The sequence below is a fragment of the Trypanosoma cruzi genome, genomic scaffold (assembly GCF_000209065.1).
Source record: "Trypanosoma cruzi strain CL Brener 1047053516793 genomic scaffold, whole genome shotgun sequence".
Lineage (NCBI taxonomy): Eukaryota > Euglenozoa > Kinetoplastea > Trypanosomatida > Trypanosomatidae > Trypanosoma > Trypanosoma cruzi.
The window spans coordinates 21,187-41,465 of NW_001849372.1; the positions used below are offsets into that span (position 1 = coordinate 21,187).

Sequence of the window (20,279 nt, forward strand, 5' to 3'; positions counted from 1 at the left end):
TTGGTTGTGCGGGTGCTGGAGGTTCTGCCGATTGTGACTTTTCACTTTCTTCTGAGGAATCCATGCTCAGGGTGGCTGTCGTACCCTTGCCGCCCTGCAAAACATCACCGTCAACGGGATTAGGGGGTGAAAGCGTACCGGCGGAAAAAGAAGCAGATACCATAGATTTAACACCACTTCCAGAAGAACTTCCACTGGGGCCAACAACACCACCAACAGCATTGTCAGCTCCACCACCTTGGCTGCCACCGGATACTGCTGGGCCTTCTGGTAAATCCTGTAATTCTGGTGCTGATGGTTTTGGTGATGGTGGTGACTGCAAAGACAGCGCTTCATTCGACAACAATTGACTGCGTGTTACCGGAGATCCCGCAGGTATCACTGCCAACTTGTTGTCTAGCCCCACAGTTCCACCGCGAGGGGATGAGTTTATTTGCCCCAAATCCGTCCCTTCCAAACGATGCCCCTCGCTTTCCCCATTAGTTTCAGAGCGCGGTGAATCCTGTGAATCTACACCTTCCCCCACAAGACCATCGGACGCATCAGACTGAAAACCTGCGGATGCTTCTTCACAACCTCCTTCGGCACCGCACCACAGCACGCAGAGGGCACACACCAGCAGCACACGGCCAGTCATCATCATCGCCATCACTCTTGTCACTTGCGTGCAGCCTTCAGCACAAACTAACAACACGTCAACGCAGAGCAAAAGCAAAAAAGAAACAAGTCACATAGCCACGCACTGTCCCATCCAGCAACAAATGGCAGCAGCCCAGCAGCGACATCGCAAACACGCCATGAGCCAGTTGAAATCAGTGAAAGGGCAAAAACACACAACGCCCCGCACCAAACAAACAGAAAACACACAAAAAAAAAAATTAGAAACAAAGCGCAGATAAAAAAACAGCAATAAAGTAAAGAATGTGAACACACAAAACAAAGGGCTGCACAGTATGGCTCCAGCGCGCACGCACCCATCCTCAAATGTGATTCCACGCAAACAGTTTTTTGCGTGCCATGCATATGAGTGTGTCCGCGATGCGTTCAACGTGACGGATGCGGGGCGCAACGCGGAGCACACAGCACGGCAGCAGAAGCAAGTGAAGCAAAACACAATCATTATTTCCTCTTATTTTATACAGTGAACCACAACACACGCGCACAAATCCCCGCGGTTGAGTGCTGGCACGCACAGCCCGCACACACCTCTTCAGCCCAGAGCGGTGTACGCCAGCGCGGATGCGGCAAGCAGCAGCGGGGCACACACCCACGCAGAGCTGCTGAGGCTGCCGTCGATTTCGCGAAGACGTGACGGTGCGCGGGTGGTCGTCGTCGTGGTTGGCGCCTCTGTAGTCGTAGTACTTGGTGCCTCTGGCGCAGTGGTGGTGGTTGTTGTTGGTGCCTTTGTCGTCGTAGTCGTCGTGGTCGTCGCGGCAGCATCGTTGGCATCTTGATCTGTTTGGTCTGCGGAAGTACTCGTGCGGCTCTGTGGACCTGTCGTACTCCTATCATCTGAGTGTACCGTATCGATAACATCGCCTGACTGCCGTTCCGGAGCTGTCAAACCTTTTCCACCACCTACGTCAGCTTTTCCCTGTTCCGCAGTGGACCCCTTACTTCGCGACTTTGGCGCTTTCGTATCATTTTTATCTTCTGTCGTGCCTTTCTTATCTCCTGTCTGTACCGGCATTTTCGCCTCATTTGATTGCATTACGGCACCGGAAGAAACTAGGGGCACTGGCACGTTTTTTCCCCTGTCCTCACCGGAACCCGTACCTGAACCCGGTTCCTCATCGGGTTCGTCCTCCACTTGCGACTCAGAGGACAAAGAACTCAAGCTGGTGGGTTCTTCTACATCTTCAACCCCAGTAACAGCTTGACCTTCAGTGGCCTCCGTAGAATCTGTCGCGCACACGGACGGGCAGCAGCACAGGGCAAGCACCAACAGGGCGCACAGCAAACGGCACGTCGTCATCATCGTGAGTGTGGTCGTTCAGTGGTGTGGAGCTGATCTGCACAGTGAGGGACATGGAGAGCAACAGGGGAGACGAGAGGTGCGGCAGACACACACAGAGGGCACACCACATGAGGAGAGGGCAGCAGCCAGGCATGCACCGTACGCCGCACACCACGCACGACACACACTCCAACCCACGGCAGCAGGCACACACACACACGCAGCCCTGCCGCAACACCAACACACAGATGGAAGAGGGAGAAGCAAACAGGAGCGGCACACAAGGCTCCACCGCATGTACATACGGCGAGAGCGGTCCGTCGCGTCGGCACCCCTCACGGAGGGTACGCACACACACACAAGAAGGTGCAGCGCACACAGCAACACAAAAGCAAAGTAACAATAAAAAAGGAGATCCCCGCACACCACGTGGATTGTTGGTCCACGGGAAGTGCAGCCAATATTCACCACAAGCAGTTCATTTGCAGTAGGCCTTCGTCCACATTCATCGCACTCCACGTCATGCAGACCCGGCCACCACCACAGCAGGAGCTGCTGCACACGCAACAAGAAACAATAAAGGGAGGTGGTGTGGGAGACTACGGTGCTGCTGTCACTGTTGCCATGCGAAGCTGTGTTTACATTGTTAGTGGCGGTGTCCCTCTTGAACCCCTCACTGTGGCCTGCGGGGGTAACTGTGCCGGCTGATGTGCCTTCGGTTTTGTTGTTGCATTCTTCTTCTCCACTCCTTCTGTGGAGGGTTCGTCGTCCTCTCCGTTCAGATGGCTGGCATTATGATTGGTCGTGGTGCTGCTGGCGGCGGCGTTAAACTCTGCAGCTGGAAGAAATGCGGTGCTGTTGTCAGCCTCGGCAGCAGGCGCTTTGTCTCCACGCTGGCGGTCCTCTATTTTCTCTGCAGCGTCAGAAAGTGGAGGCTGTTTGGAAATCTCCTGCACGGTGCATTCCTCCTTCCAATCTAATGCAGCAAAGCTGCCATCTGAAAAGGACGATGACTGCGATGACCTCTCGTAAATGGGAGATGGTGCATGCTGCACGGTGTCTTGGTGTGCTGCAACTTCTTTCCTTTCTGCCTCATCTCCACCAGCTGCTTCTACTGCAACTTCTCCTCCCGATTCTTATTGTGGTGCATCACCCGGTACTTGTGCAGAAGTTGTGTTTAAACCCACATCGTGTTTTGGCGCTACCCTCGCCATTCTCTGGCCATGAAACTTCATGTCGGCTGTCAGACCCTTCTGCCCCTTGCGGCGGTTCCTGCCCCCGCTGTTTGTCTTATTTGTCCGCCCGGTACTGCGGCTGGTTTTGTTGGTTGTGATCCTTTTCGCCCCCCAATGGCAGGCTGTGTTGGGGGCTGGGCTCCTCCCTCTGTCCCACCGCCCTCCGATGACTCAGCGACTCTCAACTTTTCATCCTGAGCGGATTCGTTTTCCGGACTGCCGGTGGCGCGACTGCCATCCGAAGAGGGCAATGCTCAATCCCTTTGGGGCGCGAGTTCCAGGCGCCCCACCGTGACAGGAGCCATCAGCATCCGAGCCTTGCCTTTTGAACCATTCACGGTTGACTCCTCCCGCTGTCCAACACCACTCAATGCGCCGTGTGACTCCGACACATTCGTTTTCATTTCGGGCGGCAAATAACGCCATCCCGCTGATCCTCCACATACTGCCGGTGCCGCTGGTGGCGCTCCGCCTTGTCTTTTCCTCGTTCTAACGGCAGGCGATCTACGCGGCTGGTGACGCGTCTCGTTGAGTGTTCATTGGATTGCAGCATACCCCCTTATCCTCAGCGGTGTCAGCAGCAACAGCAATCCCTTGACGCCTCCAACGACGACGGCCATCCAATTACGCACGCATTCCTCCACGGCGGACACATTCGCCCTTCCTCCTGTCCTTCTGCGGCCATCCATCGCGCACTCCCTCCGCAGCTGAGCACGCCACCGCAAGAGCGAATACTCACCCGTACCGCTATCGCCACCACAGCACGCAGAGGACACACACCAGCAGCACACGGCCAGTCATCATCGCCATCACTCCTGTCACTTACGTGCAGCCTTCAGCAAAAGTAACTCCCCTTAAACAGAGAGGGAAGCAAAAAGATAGACACCGCTACACCACGCACACCGGCAGCACCCCAGCAGCAGCAGCAGCGCACACACCACGAGACAGATGGAATCAGTACGATTGCAGAGCTCGCACACCGCCCCGCAAACCAGAAGTTTAAAAAGCAATAAAAAACAATAATTAAAAAACAGAAATCAAAAAGAAAAGAAAAACAAGCCCAGGGCTCCAGTGCGCATGCTTATGAGTGTGTCCGCGATGCGTTCAACGTGACGGATGCAGGGCACAACGCGGAGCACACAGCACGGCAGCAGAAGCAAGTGAAGCAAAACACAATCATTATTTCCTCTTATTTTATACAGTGAACCACAACACACACGCACAAATCCCCGCGGTTGAGTGCTGGCACGCACAGCCCGCACACACCTCTTCAGCCCAGAGTGGTGTACGCCAGCGCGGATGCGGCGAGCACCAGCGGGGCACACACCCACGCAGAGCTGCTGGGGCTGCCGTCCATTTCTCGAAGACGTGACGGTGCGCGGGTGGTCGTCGTCGTGGTTGGCGCCTCTGTCGTCGTAGTGGTTGGTGCCTCTGGCGCAGTGGTGGTGGTCGTGGTTGGTGGTTTTGTTGTGGTCGTCGTCGTCGTCTCGGCAGGATCGTCGACATTCTTATTTGCATGTTCTGTGGATGTACGAGTGCGGCTTTTTGTCCCTGACGTGTCTTCCGTACCTTCTCTTTGTACCGTATTATGCGCACCACTTGATTGCGGATGCGAACTGGGCAAAACTCCTCTATTTCCGGCAGTATTTTCGTGCTCCGCAGCGGCCCCATTACTTGACGACCCTGGCTGACCGGTACCCTGTGGTGGTGCCACTGATGGAGGGGACGGTACACTGGTGGAGGTTCCATTAGGTTCAACTCCAAAGTTTGTCTTGTTGCCTTGGGTCTGTGTCTTACTCCTCGTCGCGGTCGTCATCGTTACATCTTGGGTCGGATTGGTATCTGATGCCGGGGTCGATTGACTGGTGGCGCTTACAATAGCATTAGCCGCCGGGGTTGTTGGCTCTGTTGGAGGGGGCGGTAGACTGGGGGCGGCTTCAGGAGATTCAGCCTGAACTTGATTCTGATTCAATGGTACTCCTGGTGCAGCGGGCTCTGGACCGGTGACTCTTCCATCAACTTCATCTTCAGCTTCAAGATCAACAGGGATCTCCTCAGTCTCTGACGCGCACACGGACGGGCAGCAGCACAGGGCAAGCACCAACAGGGCGCACAGCAAACGGCACGTCATCATCATCGTGAGTGTGGTCGTTCAGTGGTGTGGAGCTGATCTGCACAGTGAGGGACATGGAGAGCAACAGGGGAGACGAGAGGTGCGGCAGACACACACAGAGGGCACACCACATGAGGAGAGGGCAGCAGCCAGGCATGCACCGTACGCCGCACACCACGCACGACACACACTCCAATCCACGGCAGCAGGCACACACACACACAGCCCTGCCGCAACAACAACACACAGATGGAAGAGGGAGAAGCAAACAGGAGCGGCACACAAGGCTCCACCGCATGTGCATGCGGCGAGAGCGGTCCGTCGTGTCTGCACCCCTCACGGAGGGTGCGCACACACACAAGAAGGTGCAGCGCACACAGCAACACAAAAGCATAGTAACAATAAAAATAAGATCCCCGCACACCACGCGGATTGTTGGTCCACGGGAAGTGCAGCCAATATTCAACACAAAAACAGTTCAGTTGCCGTATGCCTTCGTCCACATTCGGCGCACTCCACTTCATGCAGGCCCGGCCACCACCGCAGCAGCAGCCGCACACGCAACAACAACAAGAAGCAAAAGAGGGGAGGTGGTGTGGGAGACCGCGTTGCTGCTGTCACTGTTGCCATGAGAAGCTGTGTCACGTGTTTTGTTGTTTGTGGTTGACGCTGTTGAGGATCCTGCACTCTGAGATACCGTATCATATTTTTTGGCTGATGCAGCTTCACCATCGGAATTCATGCCGGGTGATGTGGCGCCTTCAATGGATTTTCGGTTCGGATGATTGCTGGTTGGAGTGCCTTCTGTGCCAGTGTCAGACCGCACGGCTGTAGTTATCGTGGTGCTGTTGTCGCTGTCGCCAGGAAGGGTTGTGCCAAGTGTGTTACGGGCGGTGGCTGCTGGTATTGTTTGCGATTGGCTGCCAGCAACAGTTTCATGTTGAGCTCCTTCTTGCAGCAGTGCTTTACCGGATCGTTCGTTATTGCTGGAAATGTCCTCCGCAGTGCGCCCTTTTCCTAGAGTGGAAGTCAGACCATTTCCAGCTGTAGAGGTGGATGAAGAATGTGTTTGTTGTTGACTGACAGCTGGTATATCTTGTGTGATACCTGCGCCAGTTGCGGCTTTATCCCCCGGTGAGTCCTCTTTTGTGTCCCCCTTAAGTGGTGTTTCTCGCCCCACCACTGGCGTCAATGCCGCTGTTGATGCTGCTTGTTCCACTGTGCCCTCCTGCTCCCTCGACCCTCGGTCTGCTGCTGGTGGATGGCTGTCGCTCGTGGAAGATCCGCCCAATTGTCCTTCATTCACGGTGGTTTTTACTTCACCCTCCGCAGCTGCAGCATCATCACCACAAACACCACCACCATTTTCTAATTCCGTTTTTGCGTTGGGCGACTGTTCTGGCGCATTGAGATCGCTTTTACCTCCTGTTCCCGCATCAGTGTGATGCGAAACTTGAGGCACTAATTCATGCTGATCCTGTACGACTTCACGCCCCTCTTTTGCAAGAGTTAAGGCATCCTTAGATTCATTTAAACCCACACCCACACCAACACCGGGAAGTGGGGGTTTGTCACCCGTAGGAGCAGAACCCGGCAAGTGACTTCCACTGCTCAGAGAACTTCCATCAGTGACAACTCCATTATCACCATGACCCGCAACTGGGGAAGAAGGTTGACCAACACTCCCAACAACAGCTTGGCCGGAATCCTCACAATCATCCCCGGCATCGGCCGACACCGAAGAAAACACGCACCACAGCACGCAGAGGACACACACCAGCAGCACACGGCCAGTCATCATCGCCATCATCACTCCTGTCACTTACGTATGGCCTTCAGCAAAAGTAACTCCCCTTAAACAGAGAGGGAAGTAAAAAGATAGACACAGCCGCTACACCACGCACAGCAACAAATGGCAGCACCCCAGCAGCAGCAGCGCACACACCACGAGACAGATGGAATCAGTACGACTGCAGAGCTCGCACACCGCCCCGCAAACCAGAAGTTTAAAAAGCAATGAAAAACAATAATTAAAAACAGAAATTAAAAAAGAAAAGAAAAACAAACCCAGGGCTCCAGTGCGCATGCTTATGAGTGTGTCCGCGATGCGTTCAACGTGACGGATGCGGGGCACAACGCGGAGCACACAGCACGGCAGCAGAAGCAAGTGAAGCAAAACACAAACATTATTTCCTCTTATTTAGTACAGTGAACCACAACACACGCGCGCAAACCCCGCGGTTGAGTGCTGGCACGCACAGCCCGCACACACCTCTTCAGCCCACAGTGTTGTACGCCAGAGAGGATGCGGCGAGCACCAGCGGGGCACACACCCACGCAGAGCTGCTGAGGCTGCCATCGATTTCGCGAAGACGTGACGGTGCGCGGGTGGTCGACACAGCTGGCGCCTCTGTAGTCGTAGTACTTGGTGCCTCTGGCGCAGTGGTGGTCGTCGTGGTTGGTGCCTTTGTCGTGGTGGTAGTGGTGGTCTCCTCGGTAGATTCTTCAGACTCCCTATTTGCCCGTTCCTCGGATAGTGTCTTGTCACTGGGTAACCCTGTCGTACCCTTAATACCATCTGCCTGTAACGTATTGGACACCTCATTTGGTTTCGTTCCCGTACTGGTAGATCCTGGTCCCTGCTCCGCAGCGGACCCATTACTTGCCAACATTGGCTGACCGGTCTCCTGTGGTTGTGCTGCTGGTGGAAGGGAGGGTAGACTGACGGAGTTCGTATTAAATTCAGGCATACTCTTCTCATTAGGGACCGGAGCCTTTGTCGTGGGCTTCGTCGTGGTCGTCTGGGAAGGATCTTCAACCGGTTTAATCTCTGTCGCGCACACGGACGGGCAGCAGCACAGGGCAAGCACCAACAGGGCGCACAGCAAACGGCACGTCGTCATCATCGTGAGTGTGGTCGTTCAGTGGTGTGGAGCTGATCTGCACAGTGAGGGACATGGAGAGCAACAGGGGAGACGAGAGGTGCGGCAGACACACACAGAGGGCACACCACATGAGGAGAGAGGGCAGCAGCCAGGCATGCACCGTACGCCGCACACCACGCACGACACACACTCCAATCCACGGCAACAGGCACACACACACACACAGCCCTGCCGCAACACCAACACACAGATGGAAGAGGGAGAAGCAAACAGGAGAGGCACACAAGGCTCCACCGCATGTACATGCGGCGAGAGCGGTCCGTCGTGTCGGCACCCCTCACGGAGGGTGCGCACACACACAAGAAGGTGCAGCGCACACAGCAACAAAAAAGCAAAGTAACAATAAAAAAAAGGAGATCCCCGCACACCACGCGAATTGTTGGTCCACGGGAAGTGCAGCCAATATTCATCACAAAGCAACTTGTTATGTTGTTTTGGTTGTATGCTGCTACAATAACGAGTGAGTAGCGCAAGGGCCGTCCGTACAAAAGTGGCAAGTATTCCGTCGCAAACGGACCGTCGTGCGGGCTGGGGCAGTCACAAACAGTCGCAGTCCCAGTTCCCAACGACGAGGGCATTCCCGCAGTGGATGAGGCAGAGTCTCCCGTGGTCCGTCGGGGATCAGCAGCCCGTGGCGTCCGTGATGAGGCGGTGGCGGAAGAGCCTGGTCCATCTCGAGTACCCGCGTTTGTGCTTCCTGCGTGTCTTGCCTGCTGGCATGCTTGGCATTTTCGATGTCGACCTGCGCGCGAGGCAGCTGTTAAGAAGACGGTTGCGCCATTGTGACATCCGCATGGGAGGCCCTCGCAAACTATTATAACGCCAGGCTGAGCACGTCCGGCATGTGCCCTCATACTGTGGACGGACAAGTGCACTCTGCCGCAGGTTGGGCAGGAGGACGTCAATCCGCCGCTCGCTGGTCGACAAGGAGTTGCGGTGCTTACGTCGGGAAGAGGTTCCGGCGGAGGCAGAGGCGGGCCGGTCACCGCAGTCAGGGAGGGACGGCACCACCGACACAGAGGGTTCCTTGTGATCCGCAGGGCGCGTGCAGGCCTGTCGAGGAGTGGGCAGGAGTCGCATCGCGCCTGTGCGCAGTGCCGCCACTCGGGGCACGATGTCCGGGTCAACACCAGGAATAGAGTCCTTGCCACACCGACATGCGCCTGTCACGCGGTGTGCGCGGCTCCCTTTTCCTCCTGCACATCCTTCCATTATAACCTCTTGACGGCGGTAAGGAATTCCACATGCCAGGCAGTGACGCAGTACTGCGGGAGGGATCGTGGCCTGACGGCGTCGGCGTCCGCTGTCACGTTGCGTGGGATTCCGCAGTGCCATGGGGAAAACATGGATTCAGCTGTGTGACCTCAATCCACCAGTGAAAGCGGCACGGTACAAATCTCCTCGCTGACGTCGTCGTGCATCGCCAGCAGGCCAAGGCGGAGTGACTCCATCGCCGAAAGGGAGTCTGTGGCGACAGGAACTCGTGTGGGCGATTGGGATGCTGCTGCCAGGCGGGGAACTGGGAAGTGTCCGAGGCCATGCTCAGTGGCAGGACACTCCGCTCGGCAGGTGCATGCAAGGCTGCCAGCAGCTGTGCGGTGAGGCCCCACAGGGAGCTCGGCCGTCCGGGGAGTCAAGTGGCAGTGCAGCGGATCCGGATGCATGCGCAGCGAGAGACGAAAAGCCGTCCGTCCAGTGACCTGCGTCATACGGTCCCAGAGAGGTGCAGGCCGCTTCAAGGGCCGATCGTCTGACACCGTCCAGGGCGTCCTTGGCGTGCCGTGGCTGGAAGACGCCCACCCCGCTGCAGCTCACAGTGTCCCGGGCGAAAACTCGGTGATCAACAAGAGGGGCGCGGATGTGGTCCGGGGAGATCCTCATGTGGCTGCGGACGCGTCGCAGTTCCTTGAGGACGGCATCTCCCGGCAGCAGAATGGTCGTCGCTGCCTTCCCAGGTATTGACGAAGGTGTGGTTTCCGAGCATACTGCGCCACGCACGTCCTCAATATACCGGAGACGTGTGAGGCGTTCGTGCTGTGTGGGTGCGCAGAACCCAATGATCCTCCGTAACGGTGCTGGACTGGCGGCCAGGTAGACAGAAGTATCCTTCGCTGATACGCGTGGGACGAGAGATGCCGTGCAGCTGTCGCCGTGCCGCACTTCCAGGCTGTGGAGGTGAGTGGGGGCCGACACGGTGCGAGTGCCTCACCGCCGTGGTGCAACGCACTGTGGACGCATCCAACCAGAAAGGATCGCATGGTGTGCTGGGACGCACCAGCTCCTGCGCCCAGCCGCGGCTGACGGCGGCGTGGCACGGTCTGCCCTGCAGCGGCGGTGACGTGCGAAACAAAATTGAGGTGTCGATCAATCACATTGCCGAGCAGACGCACAGGGTGGGATTGACGCGTGGCTTCCCACCGCCCAGACGATGGTCGGCCGTGTCCTCGTCAGACTGTCGGTGTGAGGCGATGCAGAACAGAGCGGCACCGCTCCTGTCCGCGCTGATACTCAGACTGTGCCCGGCAGCCCATGCAGCTACAACGGAACCGGCAGCTGGCATTGCCGCACCACAGGCACGGAGGTCCGCACACAACGCAACAAGCGTGCAGTTGTCAGCGTGCATGAACACCGAAGCAAAGTGAATGCTGTACAGGCGGCGCAGCAAACCATCCACGTGGCGGTGGAGGAGCTGGGGCCGCACGACGCTGCATTGGGCTGCCACGGCTGAGGGAAGCTGCTGTCGGGAATATTGCTCGCAAGCACTCACCCCAACGCAGCCGCCTCGCAGGCGATTGCGCTACCAGCGTTGGGCGCGACGGCCCACACGCGGGAGCCCGCAGAGCACAGCCAACACTCGCCCATCGCCAACGGTGTCGAACGCAGTCGAGATGCCGATCGGGACGGCGAGAGAGCGGCGACGGCGACGGTGCAGCGCGGGATGACGCCCCTGCGACGCTCGCACTTCACAGCGATGCACCCGCTCAGCCCTCGTGCCGCTTCGTCACTCACAGGCGTCACCAACTCCGAGGCCGTGCGTCGTGGCGTGGATCCAGGCTGACGTCGGTGGTGTGCCAGCAGTGCTGACAGGCGGCAGTGGACCAGTCCTTCGCTCACACCTAGCAGGACAGAGAGCAGCGGGAGTGGCCGATGACTCTCTCGGTGCGGCGTGTGTTCCCTCCGTGTCTGCGGATGGGAGTGGTGTCCCCATTTCCCAAGGACTTCGCAGGCTGCCGTCGGCGAGGGAGGTGTTGATCATCGTTCTGTGCGAGCAGCGGGCAGCGGGCACAAGACGGCGCAGAAACACACTCAATACGCCGCCGGGGCCAGGGGCAATGCCAGGCAAACAGTCGCGGATGGCTGGGTCAGGCGCACACGGCGTGAAGGGCCAATCCATATTCCAGTCACCAGGGGGCACGCGAGCACAAACTGTGCAGGCAGCTGTGGGGATCGCAGCACGTGAGACGCGGACAGTGTGACGGACGAGCGGGTTGCCTGCTGCAGAGGCAGAGCACAGGCACAGGCCCAAGAGTACCACGGCAAAGCCGATCCCAGAGAGCGGGGACGTGGTGCCGCCATGCCTCGGGGTATCACAGGCCTGGGCTCGAGAGGGCACCAAGCTGCTTTGCACGGACCTCCAGCAGCATGGAGAAACCACCGCGGAGGGCATGATTGCGGTCCTCCCGTTTGCGGGCAACTTCAGCTCGGGAAGGCTGCCTCCTGGTGAGGCAGTGTGCGCGTTGCATGCTGCCGCTGCAGTGGACTCGGCATGCTCCATTCCGTCCGTCCACATTCCTGTGGAGCTGTCACGGCTGCCGCACGGGATGTTGCGCCTTGCCGCTCGTATGGTGCCTCGGTGCATCTCCAACCATGTGATCACAGTGGCCAGAAGCGTTTCACACGCCGAGGTGGAATCATTCCAGTCAGCTGCACGCAGGGCAAAGGCAGCATGTTTCCGTCGTGGCAGCATGCCTGCCTGTCGCGGGATGCCGTCCTCCGTCCCCGCAGTGTGGGATGGCAGATGGTGATCCGAGTCCATGCAAACAAGTGGACGTCCAGTGGGAGACACGCAGTACGCGTTGCGCAGTCACGTCGGGAAACGAGACGCGGCGGCCGCTGATCCGTGTTGCCTGTGCCGGGTCGTCGGAGAGCTCAGAGTCCATGTCGCCTGGGGTGGCGGCGAGGTCCTCTCCTGCCGCCGTCGAAGGTGAGCAACCATCCCGCAGCTCATGGTGTAGGTTCAGGACGCCCGCAATGGGCGCTGCAGGACAAGGGCGACGAATGGTGCCCGCAAAGTGAGCAGCGTGGGCAATTGCCGATGGAGGGCTGCAGAGGTTTACCACGTGCATTCTGGGGCAGGCCGGTGGGCACACGCGGAAGGCGGTGGTCTCCACGCAGTTGGTGCCAGCAGAGACAGGCGCTCGCACGGCAAGGTGTGGCGCACCAAGAGGGCCACGCCACCGGCACGCCCACTGCAGGCCTGGTGGAAGTCACTGCAGCCAACGAGCCTCGTCGCTGGGGCACTCTCCTGCCTGCACTCCGGGAGAAGAAACATGTCGGACCGGTGCTGCGCCAGTCGAGCAGCAAGGACAATCCTGAGGGGCGAAGGGCCTGAAGGTATGAGCTGCCAGATAACTACGAGGCCATCCTCATCGGGGCTGCGGCTCCTGCGGACACCACCGCAGCGGGTGATGCCGACGGAGTGACCGCAATGAAAAAACTGTGCGGTTCTGTCGGTTAGGCTGCAGGCAAACTGCCTCGCCCCTCCACAACCGACAGTGCGCGGGACCCTCTCGAGGGGTGACGCCGTCGTGATCCCCATCGCGTTCGCAGCAATGCCCTGCCGCAATCACTCCCACAGAGAGAAAAGGAAGGGTGCGTGGATGTGTGCCGAGAACACAGCGACTGTCACCGTCAGAAGAGGCCATCGTGGCACCGTCCGTCACGCGCCAGCACACACCAAGCAGCGCACGCACTTGGCAAAGCAAAAACAAAGAGGTGAGAAGAATGACCCCAAGAGCAGGCAACACCTTCACACATGGCGGGCATCGTGCAGCCGCGGCAGCCGGCATCCAGAGAAATGCAGAGAGTGTCCCACACGCATCCATCCAATGGCGCCGTGATTCCCACCGCACAGGCACACACGCAGCGGCCTCGCCATCTCAGCACGGGACACACAAGCCAACTTACCGCCGTCCCCAAGGCATTCATGCAGTGCACTGTGCAAATAATTATGACTGTGTGTGTGTGTGTTCTGAAGAAGCAGGAAATTAAAAAAGCTCAAAAAGGCACATAAACACAGCAAGAGACACAGCTGGATGGCAGCGATACATGCGGTACGCCCCCGACATCAACAATCACGCACGGTGGCAGCATACAAACATCCACACAAAAAACAAAACAAAAACACGGCGGCAGGGTGTGGCTGTGTGCGTGGCGCTGCGGGTGTCTGCCAGCCCTGGCCGCAAAAAAAAAAAAAACAAGAGGGAAAGAAATGTGTGCTCCGCCCCACAGGCACTCGTCGCACGCCCACACGCCACGGCTCCCTCAGCGCGCCGTTTGTCGCGGCCCCTCCTCATGCATGCAGCAGGCGAGGCGCACAGGGCCGTCGTCATGAGCGTGTCGGTGGGTGTGCGAGTGGAGCAGTTGGGCGGGAAACACACGGCACCCCTCACAGGAAGAGTGCAGCAAGAAGCAATTAAAAAAGGGAAGAGCAGAAAAAACGTCCATAGTGATTGCCCCCAAAAGCAAAAGAAAGAAGGGATGGGGGGCGAGATAAAAAATTAAAACAGCAAACAGAAATATTTTTTGAAAGAAAAACAAAAACATTGAAAAATGAAAAAACGCACAAAAAAAACTTATATTACGCACAGGAAAAAAAACAATTATAAAATGTAAATAAAGTAAAAAAGCAAAAAAAAAAGTTTTTCAAAAGAATTAGTTCTTGGACGCAATTCTGTGCAGGGGAGGTCGCAATTGTTTCACGCTGCAGTCGGTCACCCCTCACTGAGACGCAAACCCCCACAGTCCCAACAGCAGAAGAAGCAGCGGCAGCACCCTCCTCTCACGCACAGTGCCGCCATCACCTGTTGTTTCTCCAACGGCATGAGAGTTCAAAGCCGCCGCCCTCTCCGCATTTTCCTGCGATGAATCCGGTGGCACTTGCTGTGTAGTGGCAGATGCCTCCACCGCTGTCATTTGTTCTGCTTCACTTTTTTGTTGAGGCTGCTTCAATGCCGCTTGCACTACTGGAGCTTCAGAATTTTTACCTGGAGGAGATGCTTCTGCAATGGACGCTTCTGCGGTGGACGCTTCTGCAGTGGACGCTTCTTCACTGGGTCCCTCTTCAGACGAGTACTCCTCAGCAGGCAAATCGGCAGGAGACGCCTTTGTAAGAGCTTCCGCTCCGGGGGACAACGCCGGAGCAGCCACAGACTCTTCTCTTTTCTCCTCTTGCTCCTCTCGCTTATCATCCTCCAACGCTCTCGGAATGACAAGACTGCTGCCGTTGGCGGCAATGGTGCACACCTCGCCGTAAATGGGGCACTTGATCTTCCCACCTTGCTCAAAACCATTCAGCGTCACTGGGATGTCAGTGCCCTCAGGGCAAAGCTCAAAATCCTTGCTGCCACTGTACTTCACCTTCACTGTGCCCTCCTCACACAAGACCTGCGCGCACACTCCCTTGACGCTTTTATGGCCATTACCGCCCTTCTTCTCCAGTAATTCCGCATCCAGGCACCACGAGCCGTCGCCAGTCAGCGACCCAGGGAGAGAAGTCACACCTTTGTCCGAGCACGTATTGTACGTTGTCCCAGACAATATTTCGTGAAATTCCGAAGATACGACAGGGCAAACGTGCTTATCCACCAGACTCTTCTTGTCCTCAACGATGCTTGCGGTGCACGTCCCAACGTGACGGCGGTCGGAAGTGCAGCGAAGCGTCTCCTTGTCGGAGTCGTCGCAGAACATGCGAGGATAATTGCCGGCAAGATTCGTGGTTTCATTGCACTTGTTTTTCAGAAAGTCGCAGCCAGTGCGGCTGCCCCAGCTCATCGGCTCCGCCATGCTCCAATTCACGCGGTAGTACTCCATATCAGCGAACACCGCCATCGTCAGAGCCGTGTAGTAGCCGGCACCGACTGTGGGAGCCATCAGCTCGTCCCGCGCGTGGCGTTCCGTCCAGTGAGGGATCTTTCTTGACGATACACCATCTTCGTCCTCCAGCTCCATTCCCTCAAGAGAATTACAACCAAAGTGCGCTTTCGCCTTCTCCTGAACATGTTTCCCTGCCACCATCCTGCGGTGCGTCCCACGCACAATGTGCTCTGAAATTTTGATGCTATTTTCTCCTATACTCTCTTTACTGAACCCAAGAGCATGCGCAATTTCGTGTGCGGCAACGCGAACGCTCCACGCCGTGTCAGTCATGTACTTCGGATCAAAGTTCATGGCGCCAATAGAGGGACGAAAATCACCCCATGTGCTACATGTGACCGCCCACACAGCCCCGCTTTTAGTACCTGATGGCCTAGCAGCGGCGTAGATGATAAAGTCGACGTTCAGCACACCGTTTTTCCTGTGTTCAGTAGAAATCGTAAATTGGTTGCACGGTTCATTCATAGCCCTAGGTACAGTTATCGTCCCACCAGTGGGTTTCACAAGTAGTCGCTCGGCGTGCAGTTTGACAGCACCAGGTAGAATCCTTCCAGTGTACAATTGTTTCTTTGCCTCCGTCAAGACATGCTCTGGTGTGCATGATACCTTGTGCCACAAGGCGTTGTAGCACTCAGCCTCCCCTTTTTCGCAGTAATTCCTTCTACCCGTGCCCCCCTTCAAATCCTCCGTGAACACCGTGATGCGGATCGGCTCCCAGCCACTGTCGTCATCCTGTGTGGCGACGGTGTACGCCTGCATCGCGCCCTGTCCCTTGCGCGGCACCTCACGCACCACCGCAGTCGACAGCGGGCCGTTCCTCCTCATCATCTCGTCAAACCCACAGCGGTATTGTGTGGCGGGAGCGGCGGCAATACATCCACTGGCGCAGTACATCAGCAACACCACCAACAGTGGGAGAAGCGGCGTGGCGTGTCGTGGCTGGCACATGGCTTGAGGAAACTGCATTTCTTGGTTTCTTGTGAGTAGCAGCAGCAGCAGTGCAGCCTGGCTGTGGGAGGAGAGAAGCAAAAAAAGAAGAGGGAGGAGAAACAGGAAACACTTTAGTGCCAGTGATGCGTCAGAATGTGGCGCACGCTGCGGAGTAACAGGAGACCACAGAAGCGGCCATACACACCGCGTGCGCACCGACTCCATCAAAGGGAAAAACCGTCAATTCGTCGTCGAGGAAACGTCCATCACCGTCGCACGCATTCCTCATCGGCCACAACGCTCCCTGCACGCGGAGTGTTTGGTCTGCTCTCCTCGTGGTGTCGCAGTATTTGTGTGACCGGCCACGCAACAGCCACCACTTGCACAGCGCTCTCCATTTCTATCCAAGCAGCTCATAGGGGTAACGCCACCGCACGTCAACCTCATCACGATGGGCAGCCCTGAAGCGGGAATGGGAAGACTCATGCGTGCAAATATATTTTTACTGTTTCTCTCGGGGTACTTAATAAAAAGCGTGCTGGCGGGGCAACGATCATGACCGTTTCTTCCGCACCGCCACTGTCCAAAAGGCTACTGTGAGTCCACGGCGTGGAAGTCACCGTGTTCGCCGCTGATGTTTCCACCGGCCCACGACCACGCCGCCCTTCCAAAACGGTGGATATGAGCGTGGCCAAAGGCAACCACAAGCGCCAACACACAGGGGCCCATAGTGTCCGCCGTGAGCATCCGCAGCGTGCGTACATCCTCAGCGGTCACGCCGCTACACAACGTGTGCCACATGGTGTGCGTGTGCGCATGTGCTTGTGTGTTCTTCAGCGCCTATAATTACGGAGCAGCTGTGCGCCACAAGGGAATCCAAAGAAAAAAACAGCAAAAAGAAGCGGATAGCACACACGCAAATTACTCATATCATCACACACACGCAGCCCGCGGAATGGGTGCACCCAACCACAACACAAGCAGAGTACCACAAAAACACACACATGACGGAAGCCGAAGCGTGGGACAACCAGCAGTGGGGACGCGCAGCAACAGGTGGGATGACCAGCGCACACACTCTCATTGCCCCCGTAAAGCAAACACACACACAGGGAGAGAGAGAGAGAGAGGTCGCCCACTCAATGCAATAAAAACAAAACAGAAACAGTTACGGTGCTCCGCCCATGCAGCCAGGCAGGACGGCAGCGGTGCGTGTGGTGCAAAAGAGAGCACCAACGGGCCTGCATGGGTGTGCATGCAATATATACAATGGGCACATTATGTGTGTGCTTCGTGGGGTGAGGTGAGGGCGAGAGTCCATGCAAGGGGACACACACAGAGAGTGGGTGAAAGACGAGTGTGTGTGCGGGCGGTGCACGGCGCTCTCTCACTCACTCTCACGCGGCCACCACCGCAGCAGCAGCCGCACACGCAACAAGAAGAAGAAGCAAAAAAGAGGAAGTGGTGTGAGAGACCACAGTGCTGCCGTCACTGTCGCCAACCTTTTCATTATCGCCGGTTTGGCGTTTTTCTGTCGCCGCAGCATCCGGAGTTCGAGCATCCTCAGTTGTCTTCGTCCCTGTGGATTGTTCTTCCTCAAAAGGGGAAGGTTCTTCGCTTGTAGATGGCTCAGCTTCTTGTTCTTGACTGCCATTTGATGTACTCTGCGCCGTACCTTCCGTAGAGGCAGGATATTCCTTATTTTCCTTTTGTATTTCGGGTAGGTTCGTGGATGTATCCGTGCTTTGGCTTTCATTCGTCATTTGTTCCGGAGTTAACATTCCATTTTGGATTTTGTGCTCCGGCGGTACTGTGTTTGGCACTGTCGTTTGAACCTGTTCACTGTTTTCTGATTCTTTACCTGGATCATTTAATGAGTCTTCTTTTCCGAGGTTCTCTGGATCCTCGTTTCCCTTATTTTCTACTCTCAATGAGGGCTGACCTTCTCCATCCGTATTGTTCTCGCCAACACCTTCACCCTTTTCTGAAGCAGAAGGTTGTGGCTGCGGCGCTGATGGCGGTAGCGGTTGTGACTGATGCGATAGTGGCTGCGGTTGCTGTGGTACAGTTACTTGCGATTGTGGCGTTTGTCTTCCTTCCTGTCCTTTATTTTGTATTTCTGGCTTTGTTTTTCCTTGATCTGGATCATCTTTTAATGATTCTTCTAAATGGTCTGAAGGGCTTCCATCTTCATCCTCCACTCCAGGAGCAACATCCTGTTGTTAAGCATTAACTTCGTTTACTTCCAAAGATTTTCCTGTAGATGTTTCTGTTGATTGATTAACTTTGGGCAAACCTTTTTTTAGATCTGAGCCGTCTGGTGCTGACGTTGAATTATCAGTAGTCTCCACCGCACCTTTACCACCATTCCCAAGTAAACCGCCAGCACCACCAGCAGGAGATCCCACACCCTCGTCACCGCACCACAGCACGCAGAGGGCACACACCAGCAGCACACGGCCAGTCATCCTCATCGCCATCACTCCTGTCACTTGCGTGCAGCCTTCAGCACAAACTAACGCCCCGTCAACAGAGAGGGAAGCAAAAAGATAAACACAGCCGCTAAACCACGCACAGCAACAAATGGCAGCACCCCAGCAGCAGCAGCGCACACACCACGAGACAGATGAAATCAGTACGATTGCAGAGCTCGCACACCGCCCCGCAAACCACAAGTTTGAAAAGCAATAAAAAACAATAATTAAAAACAGAAATTAGAAAGAAAAGAAAAACAAACCCAGGGCTCCAGTGCGCATGCTTATGAGTGTGTCCGCGATGCGTTCAACGTGACGGATGCGGGGCACAACGCGGAGTACACAGCACGGCAGCAGAAGCAAGTGAAGCAAAACACAACCATTATTTCCTCTTATTTTATACAGTGAACCACAACACGCGCACAAATCCCCGCGGTTGGGTGCTGGCACGCACAGCCCGCACACAATTCTTCAGCCCAGAGCGGTGTACGCCAGCGCGGATGCGGCAAGCACCAGCGGGGCACACACCCACGCAGAGCCGCTGAGGCTGCCGTCGATTTCGCGAAGACGTGACGGTGTGCGGGTGGTCGACACAGCTGGCGCCTCTGTAGTCGTAGTACTTGGTGCATGTGTTGTAGTGGTGGTCGTCGTGGTTGGTGCCTTTGTTGTAGTCGTCTTTGTCGTTGTCTGAGCTGAAGCTTCAGACTCCTCATTTGTTTGTTTTGCGGGTGGGTTGTTGCCACTTCTTGGCCCAGTCGTGCCGTTCTTAACTTCTTTCGTATCTTCCGTAACTGTTGGCGCTTCTTGACCGGTCAAACCTTCTTCCCCTCCAACAGTTTTTCCGCGTTCCACAACGGGCTCCTTACTTGGCGACCCTGGCAAAGAGAGCGATAGACTGGTGGTGTTTACATCATCTCCAAGCCCAGACTTTGTAGGGTCAGGTGCCTGTGATGTAGTCGTCGTAGTTGTGTTTGGAGGCTTTTCAGGCGTATCCGGCGCAGCGCACACGGACGGGCAGCAGCACAGGGCAAGCACCAACAGGGCGCACAGCAAACGGCACGTCGTCATCATCGTGAGTGTGGTCATTCAGTGGTGTGGAGCTGATCTGCACAGTGAGGGACATGGAGAGCAACAGGGGAGACGAGAGGTGCGGCAGACACACACAGAGGGCACACCACATGAGGAGAGAGGGCAGCAGCCAGGCATGCACCGTACGCCGCACACCACGCACGACACACACTCCAATCCACGGCAGCAGGCACACACACACACAGCCCTGCCGCAACACCAACACACAGATGGAAGAGGGAGAAGCAAACAGGAGCGGCACACAAGGCTCCACCGCATGTGCATACGGCGAGAGCGGTCCGTCGTGACTGCACCCCTCACGGAGGGTGCGCACACACACACAAGAAGGTGCAGCGCACACAGCAACACAAAAGCAAAGTAACAATAAAAAAGGAGATCCCC

At 56.5% G+C, this 20,279-nt stretch overlaps 9 protein-coding genes and 1 pseudogene across 9 annotated transcripts, besides 8 other annotated features; all 10 read right to left on the minus strand.

Moving 5' to 3' along the window:
* Tc00.1047053508365.4 (mucin-associated surface protein (MASP), putative) lies at positions 1–649 on the minus strand (the record flags this gene model as incomplete). Its single annotated transcript, XM_813622.1, has 1 exon — positions 1–649. A coding segment is annotated over one exon (649 nt), but the record flags the coding sequence as incomplete, so codon positions are not given.
* Positions 1–4,782: a sequence feature (areas not merged during assembly with more than two copies in the genome that could not be assigned to a particular haplotype).
* On the minus strand, positions 1,211–1,978 carry Tc00.1047053508365.10 (mucin TcMUCII, putative; the record flags this gene model as incomplete). Its single annotated transcript, XM_813604.1, has 1 exon — positions 1,211–1,978. The coding sequence occupies one exon, from the start codon at positions 1,976–1,978 to the stop codon at positions 1,211–1,213; it is 768 nt and encodes a 255-aa protein (XP_818697.1).
* Positions 1,323–1,450: a microsatellite.
* Positions 4,463–5,329, minus strand: Tc00.1047053508365.30 (mucin TcMUCII, putative; the record flags this gene model as incomplete). Its single annotated transcript, XM_813605.1, has 1 exon — positions 4,463–5,329. The coding sequence occupies one exon, from the start codon at positions 5,327–5,329 to the stop codon at positions 4,463–4,465; it is 867 nt and encodes a 288-aa protein (XP_818698.1).
* Positions 4,575–4,679: a microsatellite.
* Positions 4,783–5,713: a sequence feature (heterozygous, Esmeraldo-like haplotype).
* Positions 5,714–15,552: a sequence feature (areas not merged during assembly with more than two copies in the genome that could not be assigned to a particular haplotype).
* On the minus strand, positions 5,826–7,115 carry Tc00.1047053508365.40 (mucin-associated surface protein (MASP), putative; the record flags this gene model as incomplete). Its single annotated transcript, XM_813606.1, has 1 exon — positions 5,826–7,115. One exon carries the CDS (start codon positions 7,113–7,115, stop codon positions 5,826–5,828), a length of 1,290 nt encoding a protein of 429 aa, XP_818699.1.
* Positions 7,325–7,371: a sequence feature (A-rich).
* Positions 7,582–8,211, minus strand: Tc00.1047053508365.50 (mucin TcMUCII, putative; the record flags this gene model as incomplete). The annotated part of the gene is made up of 1 exon (XM_813607.1): positions 7,582–8,211. One exon carries the CDS (start codon positions 8,209–8,211, stop codon positions 7,582–7,584), a length of 630 nt encoding a protein of 209 aa, XP_818700.1.
* On the minus strand, positions 8,872–9,585 carry Tc00.1047053508365.70 (uncharacterized protein; the record flags this gene model as incomplete). Its single annotated transcript, XM_813608.1, has 1 exon — positions 8,872–9,585. One exon carries the CDS (start codon positions 9,583–9,585, stop codon positions 8,872–8,874), a length of 714 nt encoding a protein of 237 aa, XP_818701.1.
* Positions 11,252–12,286, minus strand: Tc00.1047053508365.80 (uncharacterized protein; the record flags this gene model as incomplete). Its single annotated transcript, XM_813609.1, has 1 exon — positions 11,252–12,286. One exon carries the CDS (start codon positions 12,284–12,286, stop codon positions 11,252–11,254), a length of 1,035 nt encoding a protein of 344 aa, XP_818702.1.
* Tc00.1047053508365.100 (surface protease GP63, putative) lies at positions 14,251–16,560 on the minus strand (the record flags this gene model as incomplete). Its single annotated transcript, XM_813610.1, has 1 exon — positions 14,251–16,560. One exon carries the CDS (start codon positions 16,558–16,560, stop codon positions 14,251–14,253), a length of 2,310 nt encoding a protein of 769 aa, XP_818703.1.
* Positions 15,553–15,942: a sequence feature (areas merged during assembly that could not be assigned to a particular haplotype. This can correspond to areas where the two haplotypes were merged or to regions with more than two copies in the genome that were merged during assembly.).
* Positions 15,943–20,279: part of a sequence feature (areas not merged during assembly with more than two copies in the genome that could not be assigned to a particular haplotype) that runs on past the window's edge.
* Positions 17,733–18,815, minus strand: Tc00.1047053508365.114 (annotated as a pseudogene).
* Positions 19,281–19,895, minus strand: Tc00.1047053508365.130 (mucin TcMUCII, putative; the record flags this gene model as incomplete). Its single annotated transcript, XM_813611.1, has 1 exon — positions 19,281–19,895. One exon carries the CDS (start codon positions 19,893–19,895, stop codon positions 19,281–19,283), a length of 615 nt encoding a protein of 204 aa, XP_818704.1.